Source organism: Gorilla gorilla, chromosome 10, assembly GCF_029281585.2.
Source record: "Gorilla gorilla gorilla isolate KB3781 chromosome 10, NHGRI_mGorGor1-v2.1_pri, whole genome shotgun sequence".
NCBI lineage: Eukaryota > Metazoa > Chordata > Mammalia > Primates > Hominidae > Gorilla > Gorilla gorilla.
Genome location: NC_073234.2, coordinates 45,988,088 through 46,008,488, shown reverse-complemented (window position 1 = coordinate 46,008,488; position 20,401 = coordinate 45,988,088). Strand labels below are relative to the sequence as shown.

Below are 20,401 nucleotides of genomic sequence, written 5' to 3'. Positions count from 1 at the left end.
ATCACGGTGAAACCCCATCTCTACTAAAAATACAAAAAAATTAGCCGTGTGCGGTGGCGGGAACCTGTAGTCCCAGCTGCTCGGGAGGCTGAGGCAGGAGAATGGCGTGAACCCGGGAGGCAGAGCTTGCAGTGAGCTGAGATCGCGCCACTCTGCACTCCAGCCTGGGCAACAGATCGAGACTCCATCTAAAAAAAAAAAAAAAATTCAAAGGACCAATACAGGGATAAAGCTCCTGGTAGGACCTTACTATTGTCCATTTCAGAAGACAATTAAGTCATACTGGAAATCCAAAGCCGTGTTTTCTACCATCTCATAGTGAAACAGAAAAGTCTCTTTTCTGGGTTGCCAAAATTCAAGAGATACGCTTATGTAAGTATGTTAATTCTCCTGAAGATAGGTCCAGATTTTCTGGAAGAAATGTATGGATTATTACAATTGCAGAAGAATCAAATTCTAAATCAAAGTTTCATACATTCATTGTCACGTGTGGTTTATATATTTGCCTCATTTACATTAATAATTATGTTTTTATACTTTCTTATCAATATTTACAAAATGTCTAATACCAGTGATTCATCTGTATTTTTTACTGATGCCTCACCTTGGCACACTTTGCTTACATAATGAATTCCCATGAGCCAACCAGAAAGACACATAAAATAAGTCTAACTCCATTTGTATAGCATACATAGGGAGGGATATTCTTTATTTTCTATTGCTCAAATCAGAATTTTCAGGAAAATGTAAAATTGTCTGAAGCCTAAGGGAAGTATGAATTAGATTTTATGAATATATAATTATAAGGTTTTAAAATATTTTTTAAAATGTTTTCATAAATTCAAAGAAGAATGTTTTAACAAGTGTTTGTGTATTACATGGAAAGGAGAAAATGGAAGACTACTTTACTAGTCAATCCAGGTATAACTGTGTTTATAAATGGATCTTGTGTGAGAGAGAGGAAAAGCAGGAATTCATTATAATATAATAAAATGTTCCAACAATTTTACAATATCAGGAATTAAGGGTATTGTGGGTCAAATATTTCTAGTCTAGGGGAGAACTGTAATGTCTAAAAGCCATGAAAAATAACCACATTTGTTTTATAAGTACAAAAGAAACCAAATCAATTGATAAATAAATTTTCCAGCTCTGAAATTATATGGTTATTTAAGAAAGCTAGATGGTGAAATTTGAGATAAAATTATTGAGAAAAACCAAGGAGTAAGTAAGTTTGTTACTTTTAAATTTAATACATATTATTCCACTTACATGTTTTAAAAGATTATTTGCGTGTATGATTGGGGACTTATAGCCCTTACAATAATAAAAGTTGTATAGTTGTTTATTACTGAGAAGACTATAAATGTAGTCCCAAAGCAGAAACACAGCAGTAACTTTTGGTTTGTTCATTTTTCTAAATAAGTTTAGATGTTATGCTGTGATAGAAATAGGATTTTAAAAAGGCATTTACTATTTGAAATACCTATTTCCCATTAAGTGTTATTTTGACCATCCACTTGTTTTTTTGCTATAGCGATATTGTTTAAAAAAGAAAAAAACTACAAAACAAAAAAAAATTGTGTATTATATTAATTAAAATGTTTTTAGGCAATTATTTGTTTTAGCAACAGAAGTTTTCCTTTATTGTTCTTCTCATCTTTTTACTAAAAAAAGAAAAAAAAAAGTGGATCAGGGAAGGTGATAGCATCAACCAATCCCATAAGTAATACCAGGAGACAATGCCAGCAAAACATTCCCATGAATAGACATGCATTATGTTTCTAAAGTGAGATGGTTTTCTATGGTGACTAGTTGTTTAACCTCATGAAAGTTTCCTAACCTATGTGAGACTGAGTTTCTCAAAATACGACATTTCAAGATAGAACTAAATAACATCCGTAAATTTTTAAACTCTATATTTAGATTGTGCTGCATTCCAGGTTGATTTAAGTAACTGGAAGATTAGTTTTGAAGAAATATTAGAAGAAGTGGCTTCTGTTTAAATGTTAGCATCATAATTTTTTATTTATGGCCTGTAATAATGTATTTTCAGTGAAGAAAGACTGATATTTAACTTCTAATAATATTTGTTACTTGAATGAAAGGCAGATTGGAAACTGCTAATGGGGAACTCTTAAAATTTTATAGATTATTCATCAATTATGTATATTTTAAAAATACTATGCCTATCTTCAACAGTTTTATTTTTTTTTAACATTCTATAGGAGGAACATACATTTTCTCTTCTAAAGGGGAAAATAAAGATCAGCAATGAAAAACTACACAGTACTCACAGAATTCATTCTTCTAGGGCTATCAGATGACCCAGAATTTCAGATTGTGATTTTTCTCTTTTTAATTATCATGTACATATTAAGTGTCACTGGAAATTTGACCATCATCACTCTCACCTTGGTGGACTCCCATCTGCAGACCCCCATGTACTTCTTCCTCAGGAACTTTTCTGTATTAGAAATAACCTTTACAACTGTCTGTATCCCTAGATTTCTGGCCACCATTATCACCAGAGACAAAACTATTTCATACAATAGTTGTACAGCTCAGTTGTTTTTCTTCATCTTTATGGGTATAACTGAATTTTACCTTCTAACAGCCATGTCCTATGATCGTTATGTGGCCATCTGTAAACCCCTTCATTATATGACCATCATGAACAAGAGAGTCTGCATATTGCTTGTCTTTTGTGCTTGGTTGGCAGGGTTCTTAAATATCTTCCCCCCAGTTATTCTTTTTCTCCAGTTAGATTACTGTGGCTCCAATGTCATTGATCACTTTGCTTGTGACTATTTCCCCCTATTGCAATTATCCTGCTCAGACACATGGCTCCTAGAAGTGATTGGTTTTTACTCTGCAATAGTAATTCTGCTTTTCACTTTGGCATTAATCATTCTATCCTACATGTTTATCATTAGGACAATTTTGAAACTCCCCTCTGCTAGTCAGCGAAAAAAGGCATTTTCTACATGTTCCTCTCACATGATTGTCATTTCCATTTCCTATGGAAGCTGCATATTCATGTACGCTAATCCCTCTGCAAAAGAAAGAGCGTCGTTGACCAAAGGAGTAGCTATTCTCAATACCTCCGTTGCTCCTATGATGAACCCATTTATATACACCCTGAGGAACGAGCAAGTGAAGCAAGCCTTTAAGGACACCATCCAAAAGGTTATGTTTTTCTCTGGTAAATGAAAGTATTAATAAGATTTTAAAAAGACCAAGTTACAGTAAATGCTTTCTATTATATATATCCTCTCAACACTCTCTTTCCTTCATTATAGTTAAACATGCATTTTTTATTTCCATATTAAAATTTCCACCACATTGTATTCAATAAATTTGATAAAGCTGAATATTGCTTCATAGTTTTCTGAAAATTAAAGTATTTTATTCATGTGTATTTGGATGAAGTAGAAAATCTGGGTGAATGATTGTGATTTTGAATAGGAGTGGTTAGCTTTGGAAGAGACTTAAGGCATTTAGTTTGATGATGTAAGTGTCACGATAGATGTGGACCTGGGAACTATTCATTCTTACCAGATACTAGATATGAATGTTCTTAGGAAATGTGATCCTACTTGGCATTTCTGTCAAATCAAATACTCACAATCACCAAGAGTTTGAGAATAAAATATAAATATCCATGTAAATGTTTGAAAACATTAGAAACTCATTTGTATACAGCATTTTTATGATATTAATGATAAGTATGATAATAATGAAAGTAATAAGAGGAGGAGAGCAGAAGAAGAAATAAAGTTTTTTTAGCAATTATCGTATTGCAGGCCTATTTTAATTGTTTTCTACGTATTGGCTCATTTAATCCTGCTAACGACTTTATGAGGTACCTACAATTATTATTATCTCTTGTTCAGAGGTATTTTTAGGTAGATTAAATAACTCTAAAAATGAATAACAAAAACCAGAGAACAGAAAATGTAAAATAATATCAGGAAAATGCATGGATTATGGTAAACTGGTGAGAGTTCAACTTTCTATAGAACTGAGTTTTGATCTGAGGATCCAGAAATAACTTCAGAGTTTCTGGAAGTAGAGAAGCGAAATGAAATCTGCTGTGATAGTGTTCTACATCTCTACTTTGCACTACACAAGTCATAAACAATAGCATTTTACAAAACCCCATAGACAGTATTATACACTGACTTTCATTTGTAATAATTAATAGTTCATGTTAAATTGTTAAAGGACTTTCTAATGTACCATTAATTCATTCAGGTTATACTTATGTATCTTATGACACATATTGTGGATGTAGTGATGAAAAAAGATGACTCTTATCCCAAGTTTTCCAAAATTCTAGTGAGAAAAAAAAACACACAATTAAATTTAATTCGACAAATGCAACAATTTGGATCTAAACTGCCTATAGGTCAAGTAATGTTACCATGATCAAAGATAGAATTTCAGTTTTCCTGACTTTTCTCTTAGCAGAATTATTTCCAATTTCACAATAATTACTAAATATGGGTTCATTTTAGCTCTACAATCACAAGCATATAAAAAATCCTCAGCTGTCACCTTAGTGACATTATCTTTCTTCATTACTTTGTGTGCTATAACGAATGGCATTGTTTCCTGATTTTAAAAAGTTACTGGGAATAAGATGATGATGGTCTCCAAGCAGTGACAAAACTCTCCATAGTAGCTCTCTGTGGCTCTGATCGGTATCATGAATCATGAATTGATCTTCCACTCAGTTTGACCTGTGTACCCTGCCATATCTATTATGCTCCAAGTCTATTTGAAAGAAGTTATATGTATATAACCATGTCCTAGATTTCTAGAAAATGCCAAACAGTTTCAAGCACTTTTAGTTTGCATCCAGAAAACACTGAGTTTTATTTCTCATTTTAAATCCATGCACAAGCAAACAGAAAAACCATAACAATTAATAAATATTGAATATCCTAAGATAACATCTGGTAAATAATTGATTTGGTAAATAATTGATAAATAATTGATCTGGCAAATAATATCTGGTAAATAATTGATGCTTAAAGTGATTATGCATGCACTATTTTTTCTAACTCAATATCTGTATGTTTTCTATAAACAGAATAAGAATCTCCCAAATGTAAATTCTTCCCAATTCTTATATGATTATGAAAATTCATTCATATATTATTCTAAAAATATTTTTTAAAGCAACTAGGTTGCAAGTATGTGCTAGCCATTTGGGTTAATAGAATAATACTATCTTCACCTGCTGGGATTTCAGATGACAGTTAAAAAGGTAGATATTTACATATAGAATAATTTTTTCATAAAAACATATACCACATGCTGTATCAATGTAAAAGATGGGGTTGCTCACAACACCTGCATTATCCAAGAAATACTTCTGGTAAATACAAGAAATTCAATTATATGAATGTTCTGGGCAAAAAGAATCATGATTGCAAATAACATGGAGTTGTAAAAGTGAAGGAAGTAGTGTATGGTAAATTATGATGAGACAGAAAGCAACAAATAGCAATTGATTTCTTTTTATGCTTTTCATGAAAGAGCTAATTTTATTAGTTCAATTTATTATGCAAAGCAACATAATGCTATAAAACAAATACTTATTTATGTCATGTGAATATTATGTTCTAAACTCTATTAAATTTTTTATCTATTCCTCTAAGACTTTAACAGCCAATTTGTTTTTCTCCTCCTTCTAAAGAATGAAGCATAAAGAGTCATGGGAAATAGGTAATCACATACAGCCAATACATATCAGAACTGATTCAAATCAGGGCTATGCCCCAACAAATAAGCCCTGTACCAACTCCTGGGGGAGGGGAGAAACCTTGCAAAATAAAAGTATCCAAGGGAATCTTACAATTTCAGAATGAGTACTATGATATCATTTATTCCTTTACAAAAGTATTAAGTGAGGACATCAAAAATGCCAAGCTTGGCTTATAGGGGTTTCTTTCCAAATTATCATACTCTGAAATTTAAACATTCAGGAGACAATTACTTTTTTGGAATTAAACTTACATCTCTTAGACAACAAAGAAAACACTTTAGCCAAAGACACTCAGAGTCCTCCAACACTTCTATTACAATTTCATATGTAATATTTACCTGCGTGATAACTGTGGTGCGCTTTCTGTGTATCCGTTTTTCTTTAGGGTTTTATGGGCAAGACTCTGTTACTTTTTGATTGAATACCGAATTATCCACACCAACAACATCAACCATAGCTAGAGAATATGTGGTTGATAATTTATTATCTCACTCGTAGATATTACTTAGTCATTCTCCATCCAACTGATTTAGGTCACAGAAACCTTTGTATCCTCAAATAATTAAAGGGCGTTCATTATGTCCTACATCTCTTTCTGATGTTAGGTCTCTTGTGCTGAATTTCCCAAGCTCAAGTTGACTTTTTTTTTGCCCCATTTATATAATTGGACTTTTATTGCTATATTTTATGGTCACATATGATCACATAAGCATCCTGGAATGCAGAAGTGTGCTTATCAATATGATAGCAATTTTTACAGTGTACTAGAACTTTATTTTTCTTGGCTATCTCTACTAATAACCCATAAACATTTTTTAAGCAAAGGAAACATTTTCTTCATTATTGCCTACTAAAGGATTTATTGTAGTGTAGCAATTCAATAAAGTATTTGTTAATCAACAAATGGATGGAAGTCTCAAAATGCCTACTATTTACATTATCATATATTTTGCCTTTAAATTATCATTGCTCTGCTCTGACACCTTTTTTGAAGAAGTTCTTATATCGGGGCTTTCTAGGACTCCTTGCTTTTCATAACTATGGATACAAATCTCTATATCCCATCAACAATGTTGGCTACCTCTTAAACTCCTTATTCACCCAACTGAACCTCTCTCTGATTTTAGGTCTACTTCCCAGGATCTCCACTGTGGACATATATGGGGCAAAATGCTGTCTGTTACTCATTAAGCTACTAAATAGACTTCTATGATCAGATTTCCATGGCCATCACATTTTTGAAGTTTTATTGACTTCAAATGTTTTCATATACACGATAGTGAAATAGCACAGTAACACTCAACAATATTATTAACTTAGGGAAGTTCTGTATCACTCCTTGATAACAGTGGCTTCCATAAGGTGGAGTTATTCAAGTATGAGTAGCAGCTTATATACTCCCTCATTCACTGTATTAAAATCTCAGAAATCACAGTCCATTTGTATGACCTCAGGCAAATTAGGAAAACTCTGAATGACTCAGTTTCCTTATATGAAAATTAGGAGAAATAATACTAATTTTCTCAGAGTAGTCGTGAATATTTATTAAAACAACACTTTAAAAAGTGCTTACAAACATGTCTGATACCTTCCAAACACTAAATAAAGTGTGACTGTTACTATTATTATAATGCCAATTTTAATTTAATGACATACAACTATCCACATACAATTTATTAAAAAATATTTCAGTTTAATGCAGCCCAAGAATGTCAATAGAACAACTGCCTTGTATTAATATATTATGTGGAGCTCCCTTAATCACAACTAAAGCATCCCAGTTTTCTCATCTGTAAATTGAGGATTACAGTAAATTTTAGTTAATTTATTGTTATAAATTATTTAAATTTCTCTTCTGGGTATTACGACTCTAAAAATGTTATGTATTTGCTCATTTTGCATCTTTCGAATACCTTCAAATAAGCCTATCTATGTGCAGACACTGTAAGCACCACATTTTCCATTGCAATGTGATTTGGTTCTGCTAATCAGATACATTCATAAAAGAACTTTTAACTCAGTTAGTCATCTATATTGCTGATGCAGATCATAGTAAGTGCAGGTGACCCTGAAGCTTGCGGCAATAGTGCTGAATTCCTGAGGAGCCATTCTCATGGAGACTCATGGCTTATGCATTAGGCTGTGCTTCTAAGTGCATTAAAGAGCTTAAAGAGAGAAAATGTAACTTTAATGTTTCAAATATCTCATATTTTAATGTTTTAATTATCTCATTATTTTAATATTTCAATTATCTCATAACTGCAGAGATGACATAGCCAATAATAAATCCTGAGTTTCCTCAATTATAAAGTTGATTTAATTTACAACGTCTATACCTATGTAAATGTTAGTGTGTTGACTGTGAAAGAGTTGGGATTGAGCATTGGAATGAGACTAGTTTCAGAAGATTTTGAGTACCTGAATTTGAAAGCACCACCAGCCTCCCTTACCAACACAAGAATCCATATTTCTCTGCCTCATGAAGGTGGCCATACATTGTTTAGAAACACTGTTATTTGGCCATCTTGCCAGCAATTCATCTGCTTGCAAGTTAGCCAAATTACAGGGTTTCTAAACCAAATAGGAACAGCTCTGGTCTGCAGCTGCCAGCGAGATCAACGCAGAAGGCGGTGATTTCTGAGTTTCTAACTGAGGCACCCGGTTCATCTCATTCGGACTGGTTGGACAGTAGGAGCAGCCCATGGAGGGTGAGCCAAAGCAGTGGAGAACGTCGCCTCACCCACAAAATGCAAGGGGTTGGGAAATTCTCTCCTCTACTCAAGGGAAGCTATGAGGGACTGTGCCATGAGGAATGGTGCACTCCAGCCCAGATACTTTTCTCATGGTCTTCAAAACCTGCAGACCAGGAGATTCCCTCTCGTGCCTACCTCACTAGAGCCCTGGATTTCAAGCACAAAACTGGGTGGCTGTTTGGGCAGACACTGAGATAGCAGCAGGAGTTTTTTGGTTTTTGTTTTTTTTCCCATACTCCAGTGTCACCTGGAACACCAGCGAGACAGAACCGGAAAGAGGGCTGAAGCCAGGGAACCAAGTTGTCTGGCTCAGCGGGTCCCACCCCCACGGAGCCCAGCAAGCTAAGATACACTGGCTTGAAATTCTTGCTGCCAGTACAGCAGTCTGAGATCGAACTGGGATGCTCAAGCTTGGTGGGGGAGGGGAATCCACCATTGCTGAGCCTTGAGTAGGCAGTTTTACCCTCACAGTGTAAACAAAGCCACTAGGAAGTTTGAAATGGGCGGAGCCCACCGCAGCTCAGCAAGGCCACTGTGGCCAGACTGCCTCTCTAGATTCCTCCTCTCTGGGCAGGGCATCTCTGAAAAAAAGACAGCAAGCCCAGTTAGGGGCTTATAGATAAACACCCGATCTCCCTGAGGCAGAGCACCTGGGGGAAGGGGTGGCTATGGGGGCAGCTTCAGCAGACTTAAACGTCCCTGCCTGATGGCTCTAAAGAGAGCAGCGGATCTCCCAGCACAACACTCAAGCTCTGCTAAGGATCAGATTGCCGCCTCAAGTGGGTCCCTGAGCCCTGTGTAGCCTGACTGGGAGACACCTCCCAGTAGGGGTCGACAGACACCTCATACAGGGAGCTCTGACTGGCATCTGGCAGGTGCCTCTCTGGGATAAAGTTTCCAGAGGAAGGAACAGGCAGCAATCTTTGCTGTTCACCAGCCTCCGCTGGTAATACCCAGGAAAACAGGGTCTGGAGTGCACCTCCAGCAAACTCTAGCAGACCTGCAGCAGAGGGGCCTGACTGTTAGAAGGAAAACTAACAAACAGAAAGAAATAGCATTAACATCAACAAAAAGGACATCCACTCAGAGACCCCATCCGAAGGTCACCAACATGAAAGACCAAAAGTAGTTAAATCCACAAAAATCGGAAGAAACCAGCACAAAAAGGATGAAAATTCCAAAAACCAGAATGCCTCTTCTTCTCCAAATGGTCACAATGCCTCGCAAACAAGGGAAGAAAACTGGATGGAGAATGAGTTTGACGAATTGACAGAAGTAGGCTTCAGAAGGTGGGTAATAACAAACTCCTCTGAGCTAAAGAAGCATGTTCTAACCCAACACAAGGAAGCTCAGAACCTTGAAAAAATGTAAGACGAATTGCTAACTAGAATAACCACTTCAGAGAAGAACATAAATAACCTGATGGAGCTGAAAAATACAGCACAAGAACTTTGTGAAGCATACACAAGTATCAATAGCCGAATCGATCAAGCAGAAGAAAGGATATCAGAGATTGAAGATCAACTTAATGAAATAAAGTGAGAAGACAAGATTAGAGAAAAAGAATGTAAAGGAATGAACAAAGCCTCCAAGAAATATGGGACTATGTGAAAAGACCAAATCTATGTTTGATTGGTGTACATGAAAGTGGCAGGGAGAATGGAACCAAGTTGGAGAACACTCTTCAGGATATTATCCAGGAAAACTTCCCCAACCTAGCAAGACAGGGCAACATCCAAATTCATGAAATACAGAGAACACTACAAAAATACTCCTCAAGAAGAGCAACCCCAAGACACATAATCGTCAGACTCATCAAGGTTGAAATGAAGGAAAAAATGTTAAGGGCAGCCAGAGAGAAAAGTCTGGTTACCCACAAAGGGAAGCCCATCAGACTAACAACGGATCTCTCTGCAGAAGCCCTGCAAGCCAGAAGAGAGTGGGGGCCAATATTCAGCATTCTTAAAGCAAAGAATTTTCAACCCAGAATTTCATATCCAGCTAAACTAAGTTTCATAAGCAAAGGATAAGTAAAATCCTTTACAGACAAGCAAATGCTGAGAGATTTTGTCACCACCAGGCCTGCCTTACAAGAGCTCCTGAAGGAAGCACTAAATATACAAATATACAAAGGAACAACCAGCCACTGCAAAAACATACCAAATTGTAAAGACCATCGACACTATGAAGAAACTGCATCAACTAACGGGCAAACTAACCAGCTAGCATCATAATGACAGAATCAAATTTACACATAACAATATTAACCTTAAATGTAAATGGGCTAAATGCCCTAATTAAAAGATGCAGACTGGCAAATTGGATAGAGTCAAGACCCATCAGTGTGCTGTATTCAGGAGACCCATCTCAAGTGCAAAGACACACATAGGCTCAAAATAAAAGGATGGAGAAATATTTACCAAAAAAATGGAAAGCAAAAAAAAAGCAGGGGTTACAATCCTAGTCTCTGATAAAACAGACTTTAAACTAACAAAGATAAAAAAAGACAAAGAAGAGCATTACATAATGGTAAAGGGATCGATGCAATAGGAAGAGCTAACTATCCTAAATATATATGCACCCAATACAGGAGCACCCATATTCATAAAGCAAGTTCTTAGAGAACTACAAAAAGACTTAGACTCCCAAGCAATAATAGTAGGAGATTTTAACACCCCGCTGTCAATATTAGACAGATTAATGACACAGAAAATTAACGAAGATATTCAGGACTTGAACTCAGCTCTGGACCAAGCAGACCTAATAGACATCTACAGAACTCTCCACCCCAAATCAACAGAATATACATTCTTTTCAGTACCACATCACACTTATTCTAAAATTGACCACATAATTGGAAATAAAACACTCCTCAGCAAACGCAAAAGAATGGAAATTATAACAAACAGTCTGCCAGACCACTGTGCAATCAAATTAGAACTCAGGATTAAGAAACTCACTCAAAACCACACAACTACATGGAAACTGAACAACCTGCTCCTAAATGACTATTGGATAAATAACAAAATTAAGACAGTGATAAAGATGTTCTTTGAAACCAATGAGAACAAAGACAAAACGTACCAGAATCCATGGGACACATTTAAAGCAGTGTTTAGAGGGAAATTTATAGCAGTGAATGCCCACAACAGAAAGCACAGAAGATCTAAAATCAACACCTTAACATCAACATTACAAGAACTAGAGAAGCAAGAGCAAACAAATTCAAAAGTTAGCAGAAGACAAGAAATAACTAAGATCAGAGCAGAATGGAGGGAGAGAGAGACACGAAAAACATTTCAAAAAAATCAATGAGTCCAGGAGCTGGTTTTTTGAAAAGATTGACAAAATAGATAGACTGCTAGCCAGGCTAATAAAGAAGAAAAGAGAGAAGAATCAAACAGATGCAATAAAAAATGATAAAGGGGATATCACCACTGTTCCCAAAGAAATACAAACTACCATCAGAGAATACTATAAACACCCCTACACAAATAAACTTAAAAATCTAGAAGAAATGGATAAATTCCTGGACACATACACCCTCCCAAGACTAAACCGGGAAAAAGTTGAATCCCTAAATAGACCAATAACAGGCTCTGAAATTGAGGCAATAATTAATAGCTTACCAACCAAAAAAAGTCCAGGACCAGATGGATTTACAGCCGAATTCTACCAGAGGTACAAAGAGGAGTTGGTACCATTCCTTCTGAAATTATTCTAAACAATAGAAATAGAAGGAATCCTCCCTAACTCATTTTATGAGGCCAGCATCATCCTGATACCAAAACCTGGCAGACACACAACAAAAAAAGAAAATTTCAGGTCAATATCCCTGATGAACATCAATGCGAAAATCCTCAGTAAAATACTGGCAAACCGAATCCAGCAGCACAACAAAAAGCTTATCCACCATGGTCAAGTCGGCTTCATCCCTGGGATGCAAGGCTGGTTCGACATACACAAATCTATCAATGTAACCCATCACCTAAACAGAACCAATGACAAAAACCACATGATTATCTCAATAGATGCAGAAAGGCCCTCAAGAAAATTCTACAGCCCTTCATGCTAAAAACTCTCAATAAATTAGGTACTGATGGGACGTATCTCAAAATAATAAGAGCTGTTTATGACAAACCCACAGCCAATATCATACTGAATAGGCAAAAACGGGAAGCATTCCCTTTGAAAACCTGCACAAGTTTCTCTCTCACCACTCCTATTCAACATGGTATTGAAAGTTCTGGACAGGGCAATCAGGCAAGAGAAAAAAATAAAGCGTATTCACATAGGAAAAGAGGAAGTCAAATTGTCTGTATTTGCAGATGACATGATTGTATATTTAGAAAAACCCCGTTGTCTCAGCCCAAAATCTCCTTAAGCTGATAAGCAACTTCAGCAAAGTCTCAGGATACAAAATCAATGTGCAAAAATCACAAACATTCCTATACACCAATAACAGACAGAGAGCCAAATCGTGAGTGAATTCCCATTCACAATTATTAAAAAGAGAATAAAATACCTAGGAATCCAACTTACAAGGGATGTGAAGGACCTCTTCAAGGAGAACTACAAACCACTTCTCAAGGAAATAAGAGAGGACACAAACCAATTGGAAAACATTCCATGCTCATGGATAAGAAGAATCAATATCATGAAAATGGCCATGCTACTCAAAGTAATTTATAGATTCAATGCTATCCCCATCAAGCTACCGTGGAATTTCTTCACAGAATTGGAAAAAACTACTTTAAATTTCATATGGAACCAAAACAAAGCCCACATAGACAAGACAATCCTAAGCAAAAAGAACAAAGCTGGAGGCATCATGCTACCTGACTTCGAACTATACTACAAGGCTACAGTAACCAAAACAGCATGTTACTGGTACCAAAACAGATATATAGACCAATGGAACAGAACAGCGGCCTCAGAAATAATGCCACACATCTACAGTCATCTGATCTTTGACAAACCTGACAAAAACAAGCAATGGGAAAAGGATTTCCTATTTAATAAATGGTGTTGGGAAAGCTGGCTAGCAACATGCAGAATGCTGAAACTGGATCCCTTCCTCACACATTATACCAAAATTAACTCAAGATGAGTTAAAGACTTAAATATGAGACCTAAAACCATAAAAACCCTAGAAGAAAACCTAGGCAATACTATTCAGGACATAGGCAAGGGCATAGACTTCATGACTTAAAACACCAAAAGCAATGATAACAAAAGCCAAAATAGACAAGTGGAATCCAGTGAAACTAAGAGGTTCTGCACAGAAAAAAAAAAAAAACTATCATAAGAGTGAACAGGCAACCTACAGAATGGGAGAAAATTTTTGCAATCTATCCATCTGACAAAGGGCTAATATCCAGAATCTACAAAGAACTTAAACAAATTTACCAGAAATAAACAAACGACCCTATCAAAAGATGGGCAAAGGATCTGAACATACACTTCTCAAAAGGAGACATTTATGCAGCCAACAAACATATGACAAAAAAGCTCATTATCATTGGTCATTAGAGAAATGCAAGTCAAAACCACAATGAGATACCATCTCACGCCGGTTAGAATGGCGATCATTAAAAAGTCAGGAAACAACAGATGCTGCAGAGGATGTGGAGAAATAGGAATGTTCTTACACTGTTGGTGGGAGTGTAAACTAGTTCAACCATCGTGGAAGACAGTATGGTGATTCCTCAAGGATCTAGAACCAGAAATACCATTTGACCCAGCAATCCCATTACTGGGTGTATATCCAGAGGATTATAAATCATTCTACTATAAAGACATATGCACACGTGTGTTTATTGCGGAACTGTTCACAATAGCAAAGACTTGGAACCAACCCAAATGTCCATCAATGATAGGCTGGATAAAGAAAATGTAGCACATAGACACCATGGAATGCTAAGCAGCCATTAAAAAGGATGAGTTCATATTCTTTGCAGGGACGTGGATGAAGCTGGAAACTATCATTCTCAGCAAACTAACACAGAAACAGAAAAACAAACACCACATGTTCTCACTCATAAGTGGGAGTTGAATAATGAGAACACATGGACACAGAGAGAGGAACATCACACAGCAGGGCCTGTCAGGGGGTGTGGGGCTAGGGGAGGGATAGCATTAGTAGAAATACCTAATGTAGACGACAGGTTGATGGGTGCAGCAAACCGCCATGGCATGTGTATACCTATGTAACAAACCTGCATGTTCTGCACATGTACCCCGAACTTAAAATATAATTTTAAAAAAGACAGAAAAAAAGTGGGCAAAAGACAAAACATTTTATTTTTTTAACTGATAAATAAAATTGTACATATTTATAGGTTACATAGTAATGGTTTGATACATATAATGTGTAGTGATAAGATCAGAGTAGTTAGAAAATTTGTCATCTCAGGCATTTATAATTTCTTTATGTTGGGAACACTTGTTTATTCATTTTTTAGAGACTAGGTCTCACTCTGTTACCCAGGCTGGAGTGTGGTGGCGTGATCACAGCTCACTGTAACCTTGAACTCCTGGGCTCAGGCAGTCCTTCTGCCTCAGCTGCCTGAGTAGCTGGAACTACAGGTGTGCACCACCACACCTGGCTAATTTTTTAAAAAAATGTTTTCAGAGACAGGGTCTCACAATATTGCTCAGAATGGTCTCAAACTCCTGGCCTCAAGGGATCCTCCTGCCTCTGCCTGCTGAGTTTCTGGGATTACAGGTGCAAACCACCATACCTGACTGCATTGGAAACGTTCAATATCCTCTTTCTAGCTATTTGAAACTGTATAGTGTATTATTATTAACTATAGCCATCCTACCATTGTATAAAACACGAGAGCTTATTCCTCTTACCTAGCTGTAATTTTCTGGAGATATGAAAGTCCAGGGGAAGCAGCAGTGACCTATCCCCTGAAACAGAGGCGATGAGTAATACCAGAAGGAGAAGCTAGTGTGAGAACAGGTTCAAGATATCCTCTGACAGGACAGTTATGGACATAACCCCTGGACAAGGAGCAGAGCAGGAAGAACTCAAAGGACCTCACATGAGGTGCATGAAGTTAGCACCTCAAGGAAATTCATAAGTTACCCAAGGATATTAAAGGAGAGTACATTCCTATCTGGGGACATAGACATTTGAAGTCTTTAAGTGTTTTTTTTAATGAAGGTGCAACCTTATTTTATACCTACAAAAAAAATGTAGAATTTTCACACTTTTCTGCAAGAAGTAAAAATTATGCTAAGAGCTATCTTTATCATCTCTGCATTCTCACAACCTAAGGCTGAGCCCGACACATTACACGCTTTAAAAGGTAAATATTGAATGAATAAATGGTAGTGATTATGATCACAATCTTTCTATGTTGTCGTCAATGGAAAAATTTAAAACCTTAAACACAAGTCTGACATCTTTTATGATGTGGAATAATGGAGGCCACTGGCCCATTCTAAAACATGAGAATGAATTCTTAACATTTCCCTAAAATAGAGAATCAACTCGTTCACAGTTTAGTAGTTTACCATTTAAAGACTACGAATCTTTTTTACTTCATTATTTATTTTCTTCTATTACTGCAGTTTTAGATTATTATAAAAATGTAAATTCTTCTATATATTTTTCTGCTCCAATTTGAGGCTTCTGTATCACCTAAATATTTTATTCCAAATTATATACCAATTTGACTATTATTTAGTGGTTGGTGTCATGAGAACGCCAATCTTCATGGTACCTTTTATTTGTTCATTTAACTAATCCCCCTGAGTCCATTGTAAATACAGTAGATAAAATCATGGCTAGCCTGAATAACATTGCTTCTGCACAGAAGATCATTTCTTCTTACCTATCAAGCTCGGAAAGCCACTACATTAGCCTTCATTTCAACTAAAATTTGTATCAAGATAATACTTTTTAAAGCGGCGATAGGTAGGATATCCTGAGACCTCAGATCCTTGGTGAAATTTGGGTTGATGTATAAAAATGTATTTATGTATGCCCTTCTTGTAAACATTATAGAGAAGCTCTTGAAATTGTTCTTTATTATCAATATTTTGGATATTTTGTTACAAATACAAGATGATAAAGGAAAAACAGATTGCAAAAGCTCTTGAAAAATCCAACAGCATTTATGTTTAAGCAATGAAAAAACCTTTTGAAATAAGATACACTAAACCATTCATATTTACCATAAAAGTATGTTTTTTCAGGAATATAATTTTTGCTTTAATAGCTTATATTTATGTTTTATATAAATTCAGTTATTCACATTATATATAAGTAAAATTACACCACACAATTTAAATGAAATATATAAAGAAAAGATAATGTAAAGAATATGATATCTTCTGTCCACTAAACACTTCTATATACCATTATCAGGGACATGTCTCTGGATGACTGAGTTGTCTTTACAACTCAGTCAATTATAAAAAGTAGATTATAAAAATTTGAATGAGGATGGAGAAAGAGATGCTCTCTTTTTTTCTTTTCTTTTGAATAAGCATATCTTTCTCCACCCTCATTCAAAAGAAAAAGAACAAAACAGATGAAGAGAAAAATAACAACAAAAAATTTTCAAAGACTACCATAGTATGCTGGCTATGAATTCTCATAAGCTTCATTTGAAAATGCCTTAATCTGAGAAGTTTTAATTTCTTTTTTCTTGTTTTCAGGGAATATACTGAAACATTTAGAAGACAGAGATTTATTCTGAAATATATAAAAATATAATGAAGGAAATACAGAAATAATTGATTTATAAGGTAACAACAGAATTTTTAAAATGTATTTGGTATCTATGTACTACAAAACCATTTTTCTCTATAAGCAAAAAGCAACAATGAAGTTTTTTAAAGTCCTTTTTTTTTTTTTCCGAGACAGAGTCTCCATCTATTGCCCAGGCTGGAGTGTAGTGGCACAATCTCAGCTCACTGCAACCGCCGCCTCCTGGGTTCAAGCAATTCTCCTGCCTCAGCCTCTGGAGTAGCTGGGACTACAAGCATGCGTCACCATACCCGGCTAATTTTTTTGTATTTTTAGTAGAGACGGGGTTTCACCATATTGGCCAGGCTGTTCTCGAACTGACCTCAGGTGATCCATCTGCCTCAGCCTCCCAAAGTGCTGGGATTACAGGCATGAGTCATTGCGTCCTGCCTAAAGTTATTTTTTTTTTACATTTAGTTTCTTTTCTTTTTTTTTTTTTTTTTTTTTTGAGACGGAATTTCACTCTTGTTGCCCAGGCTGGAGTGCAATGGTGCGATCTCAGCTCACTGCAACCTCCACCTCCCAGGTTCAAGCAATTCTCCTGCCTCAGCCTCCCAAGTAGCTGGAATTACAAGCCCCTGCCACCACACCCCGCTAATTTTTTGTATTTTTAGTAGAGACAAAGTTTCACTATGTTGGCCAGGCTGGTCTCGAACTCCTGACCTCAGGTGATCCATCTGCCTCAGCCTCCCAAACTGCTGGGATTACAGGCATGAGCCACTGCGCCCAGCCTACAGTTAGTTTCATTGTGTATATTTAAGGTATATAACATAATCTTTCTATATGTGTATATATAGAGAAAGGAATACTACGTCCAAGCAAAATTATTCTATCCATCACATCCCATAGTTATCTTCTTATACAATACATTACTAACTGTAGCCTTTGTGCTATACATTAGCTCTCTTGATTTATTCATCGTACATAACTACAAGCTTAAACCCTTTGAAGATACTGAATATATACATATGTATTAAATAGATAGATGCATCGGCGGATAGCTAGACACAATGGAATGTTATCCAGCCTCATAAAAGAAGGAGATACTGCCACACTGCCATTTGTGACATTACGGATGAACCTGGAAGGCATTATGGTAAATGGAAAGAGCCAGACAGAAAAAAAATACTAATTTTCTTTACTGGTGTCATAGCTTTCTGGTTTCTTCACCTATTTTACAGCGAAAATACAGAATACTTTTCTAAAGAAAAAAATAATGAGAAATTCCACAGCAGTAACAGACTTTATTCTTCTTGGGTTGACAAGTGACCCACAGTGGCAGGTTGTACTTTTCATATTTCTTCTTGTTACCTACATGTTAAGTGTGACTGGGAACCTGATCATTATCACCCTCACCCTTTCAGATCCCCATCTGCAGACTCCCATGTATTTCTTCCTTCGGAACTTCTCATTCCTGGAAATTTCATTCACGTCTGTCTGCATTCCCAGATTCCTTGTCACCGTTGTGACAGGAAACAGAACCATTTCTTATAATGGGTGTGTGGCTCAGCTATTTTTTTTCATCTTCTTGGGGGTGACAGAATTTTACCTTCTGGCTGCCATGTCCTATGACCGCTGCATGGCCATCTGCAAACCTCTTCATTACACAATCTTCATGAGCACCAGAGTGTGTACCCTTCTTGTCTTTAGCTCCTGGCTTGCAGGGTTTCTGATCATCTTTCCACCAGTAATGCTTCTGCTGCAGTTGGATTTCTGTGCCTCCAATGTAATTGATCATTTTATCTGTGACTCTTCTCCAATGCTGCAGCTCTCTTGCACAAACACTCACTTTCTAGAACTCATGGCATTTTTTTTAGCTGTGGTAACACTGATGGTCACCTTGACATTAGTTATTCTCTCCTACACAAACATCATCCGGACAATTCTGAAAATTCCTTCTATGAGTCAAAGGAAAAAAGCCTTTTCCACTTGCTCCTCCCATATGATAGTTGTCTCCATCTCTTACGGTAGCTGCATCTTCATGTACATTAAGACTTCTGCCAGAGAAAGGGTGACTTTAAGCAAAGGAGTAGCTGTGCTCAATACCTCAGTGGCTCCTCTCTTGAATCCCTTCATATACACACTGAGAAATCAGCAAGTGAAGCAAGCCTTCAAGAGCATGGTCCAGAAGATGATCTTTTCTTTAAATAAATGAATGTGATTATATAAAAAATGTACCCCCAAAGGCAAAGCTGAATGAAAAACTCTCTACCCTTCTCTATATAAACTCTTTCTAAACACCTTATTTCACACTTTTAGTTAGACATAGTTACATATCATCAACACTTCTTAATGAAATTAGCCTAAAAACCAAGATTTAGCTCTTCTAAACTATATAGAAAGTGTTCGCTCTCTCACCTATGTAACTAAATTTTAGGTAAATTAATAATCACTATGGTTTATTATATAAAGGCAAAATAGATTCTTAATTCATCCATGAAATAGAGGTAGCTATAAATTAAAAACTTACTAAAACCACATTTAACTATGAAATTAATTTTATATGAAATGTTTAAACTATGTATCTTAATTAATATATCTAAAATTTTTTCTTCAGTGTCACCAGGAAAAACATGTTATAAAACTAAAATGTCTCCTTGTATTTGTCAATAAAATGTAGTTAAAATGTGTGTAAACATTAAAAGTGTAAGACAAATGTGCAGAGATATTATCTCTGTTGTTTGAATTAAGGCTGTATTACTTTTTGTCTTAGCTTTCCTAGAAAAAAAGAGCAAAGCGTAATCAAAGAGTTGATATTATTTATCTTATATTTTCCTTTGATAATATTTCCTTAAAAATAGATTATTTAACAGAGAACTTTTCTGTTTCTGCCAATATTTTAAAAGGAAAACCATGATCTATAAAGGCAATTCATATTTGTGTTCAGATTCCTCACATTGATACAAAATTGCCTTTCTACTGATATGATGAAGAAAATGACAAAGTAAGAGTCTACAATGGTGTGATACTGCCTTTTTATAAGGTATTTGGCGAATGATGACGTGGATTATTAATGTCTTGGTTTTTCCTTTTCTAGTAAACCTATAATATTTTATTTATCTTTCCATTGTCTCCTTCACAGGTTTCACTCCCCTCACCTATATC

General features: G+C 35.9%; 2 protein-coding genes across 2 annotated transcripts; both read left to right on the top strand.

Moving 5' to 3' along the window:
- Window positions 1–2,274: 2,274 nt before the first annotated feature.
- On the top strand, window positions 2,275–3,213 carry LOC101150528 (olfactory receptor 6C3-like). Its single transcript, XM_004053299.1, has one exon. The coding sequence runs from the start codon at window positions 2,275–2,277 to the stop codon at window positions 3,211–3,213; it is 939 nt and encodes a 312-aa protein (XP_004053347.1).
- A 15,299-nt stretch (window positions 3,214–18,512) lies between these two features.
- LOC101149806 (olfactory receptor 6C75) lies at window positions 18,513–19,451 on the top strand. The gene has a single exon (XM_004053297.1). It carries the CDS (start codon window positions 18,513–18,515, stop codon window positions 19,449–19,451), a length of 939 nt encoding a protein of 312 aa, XP_004053345.1.
- Window positions 19,452–20,401: the final 950 nt, after the last annotated feature.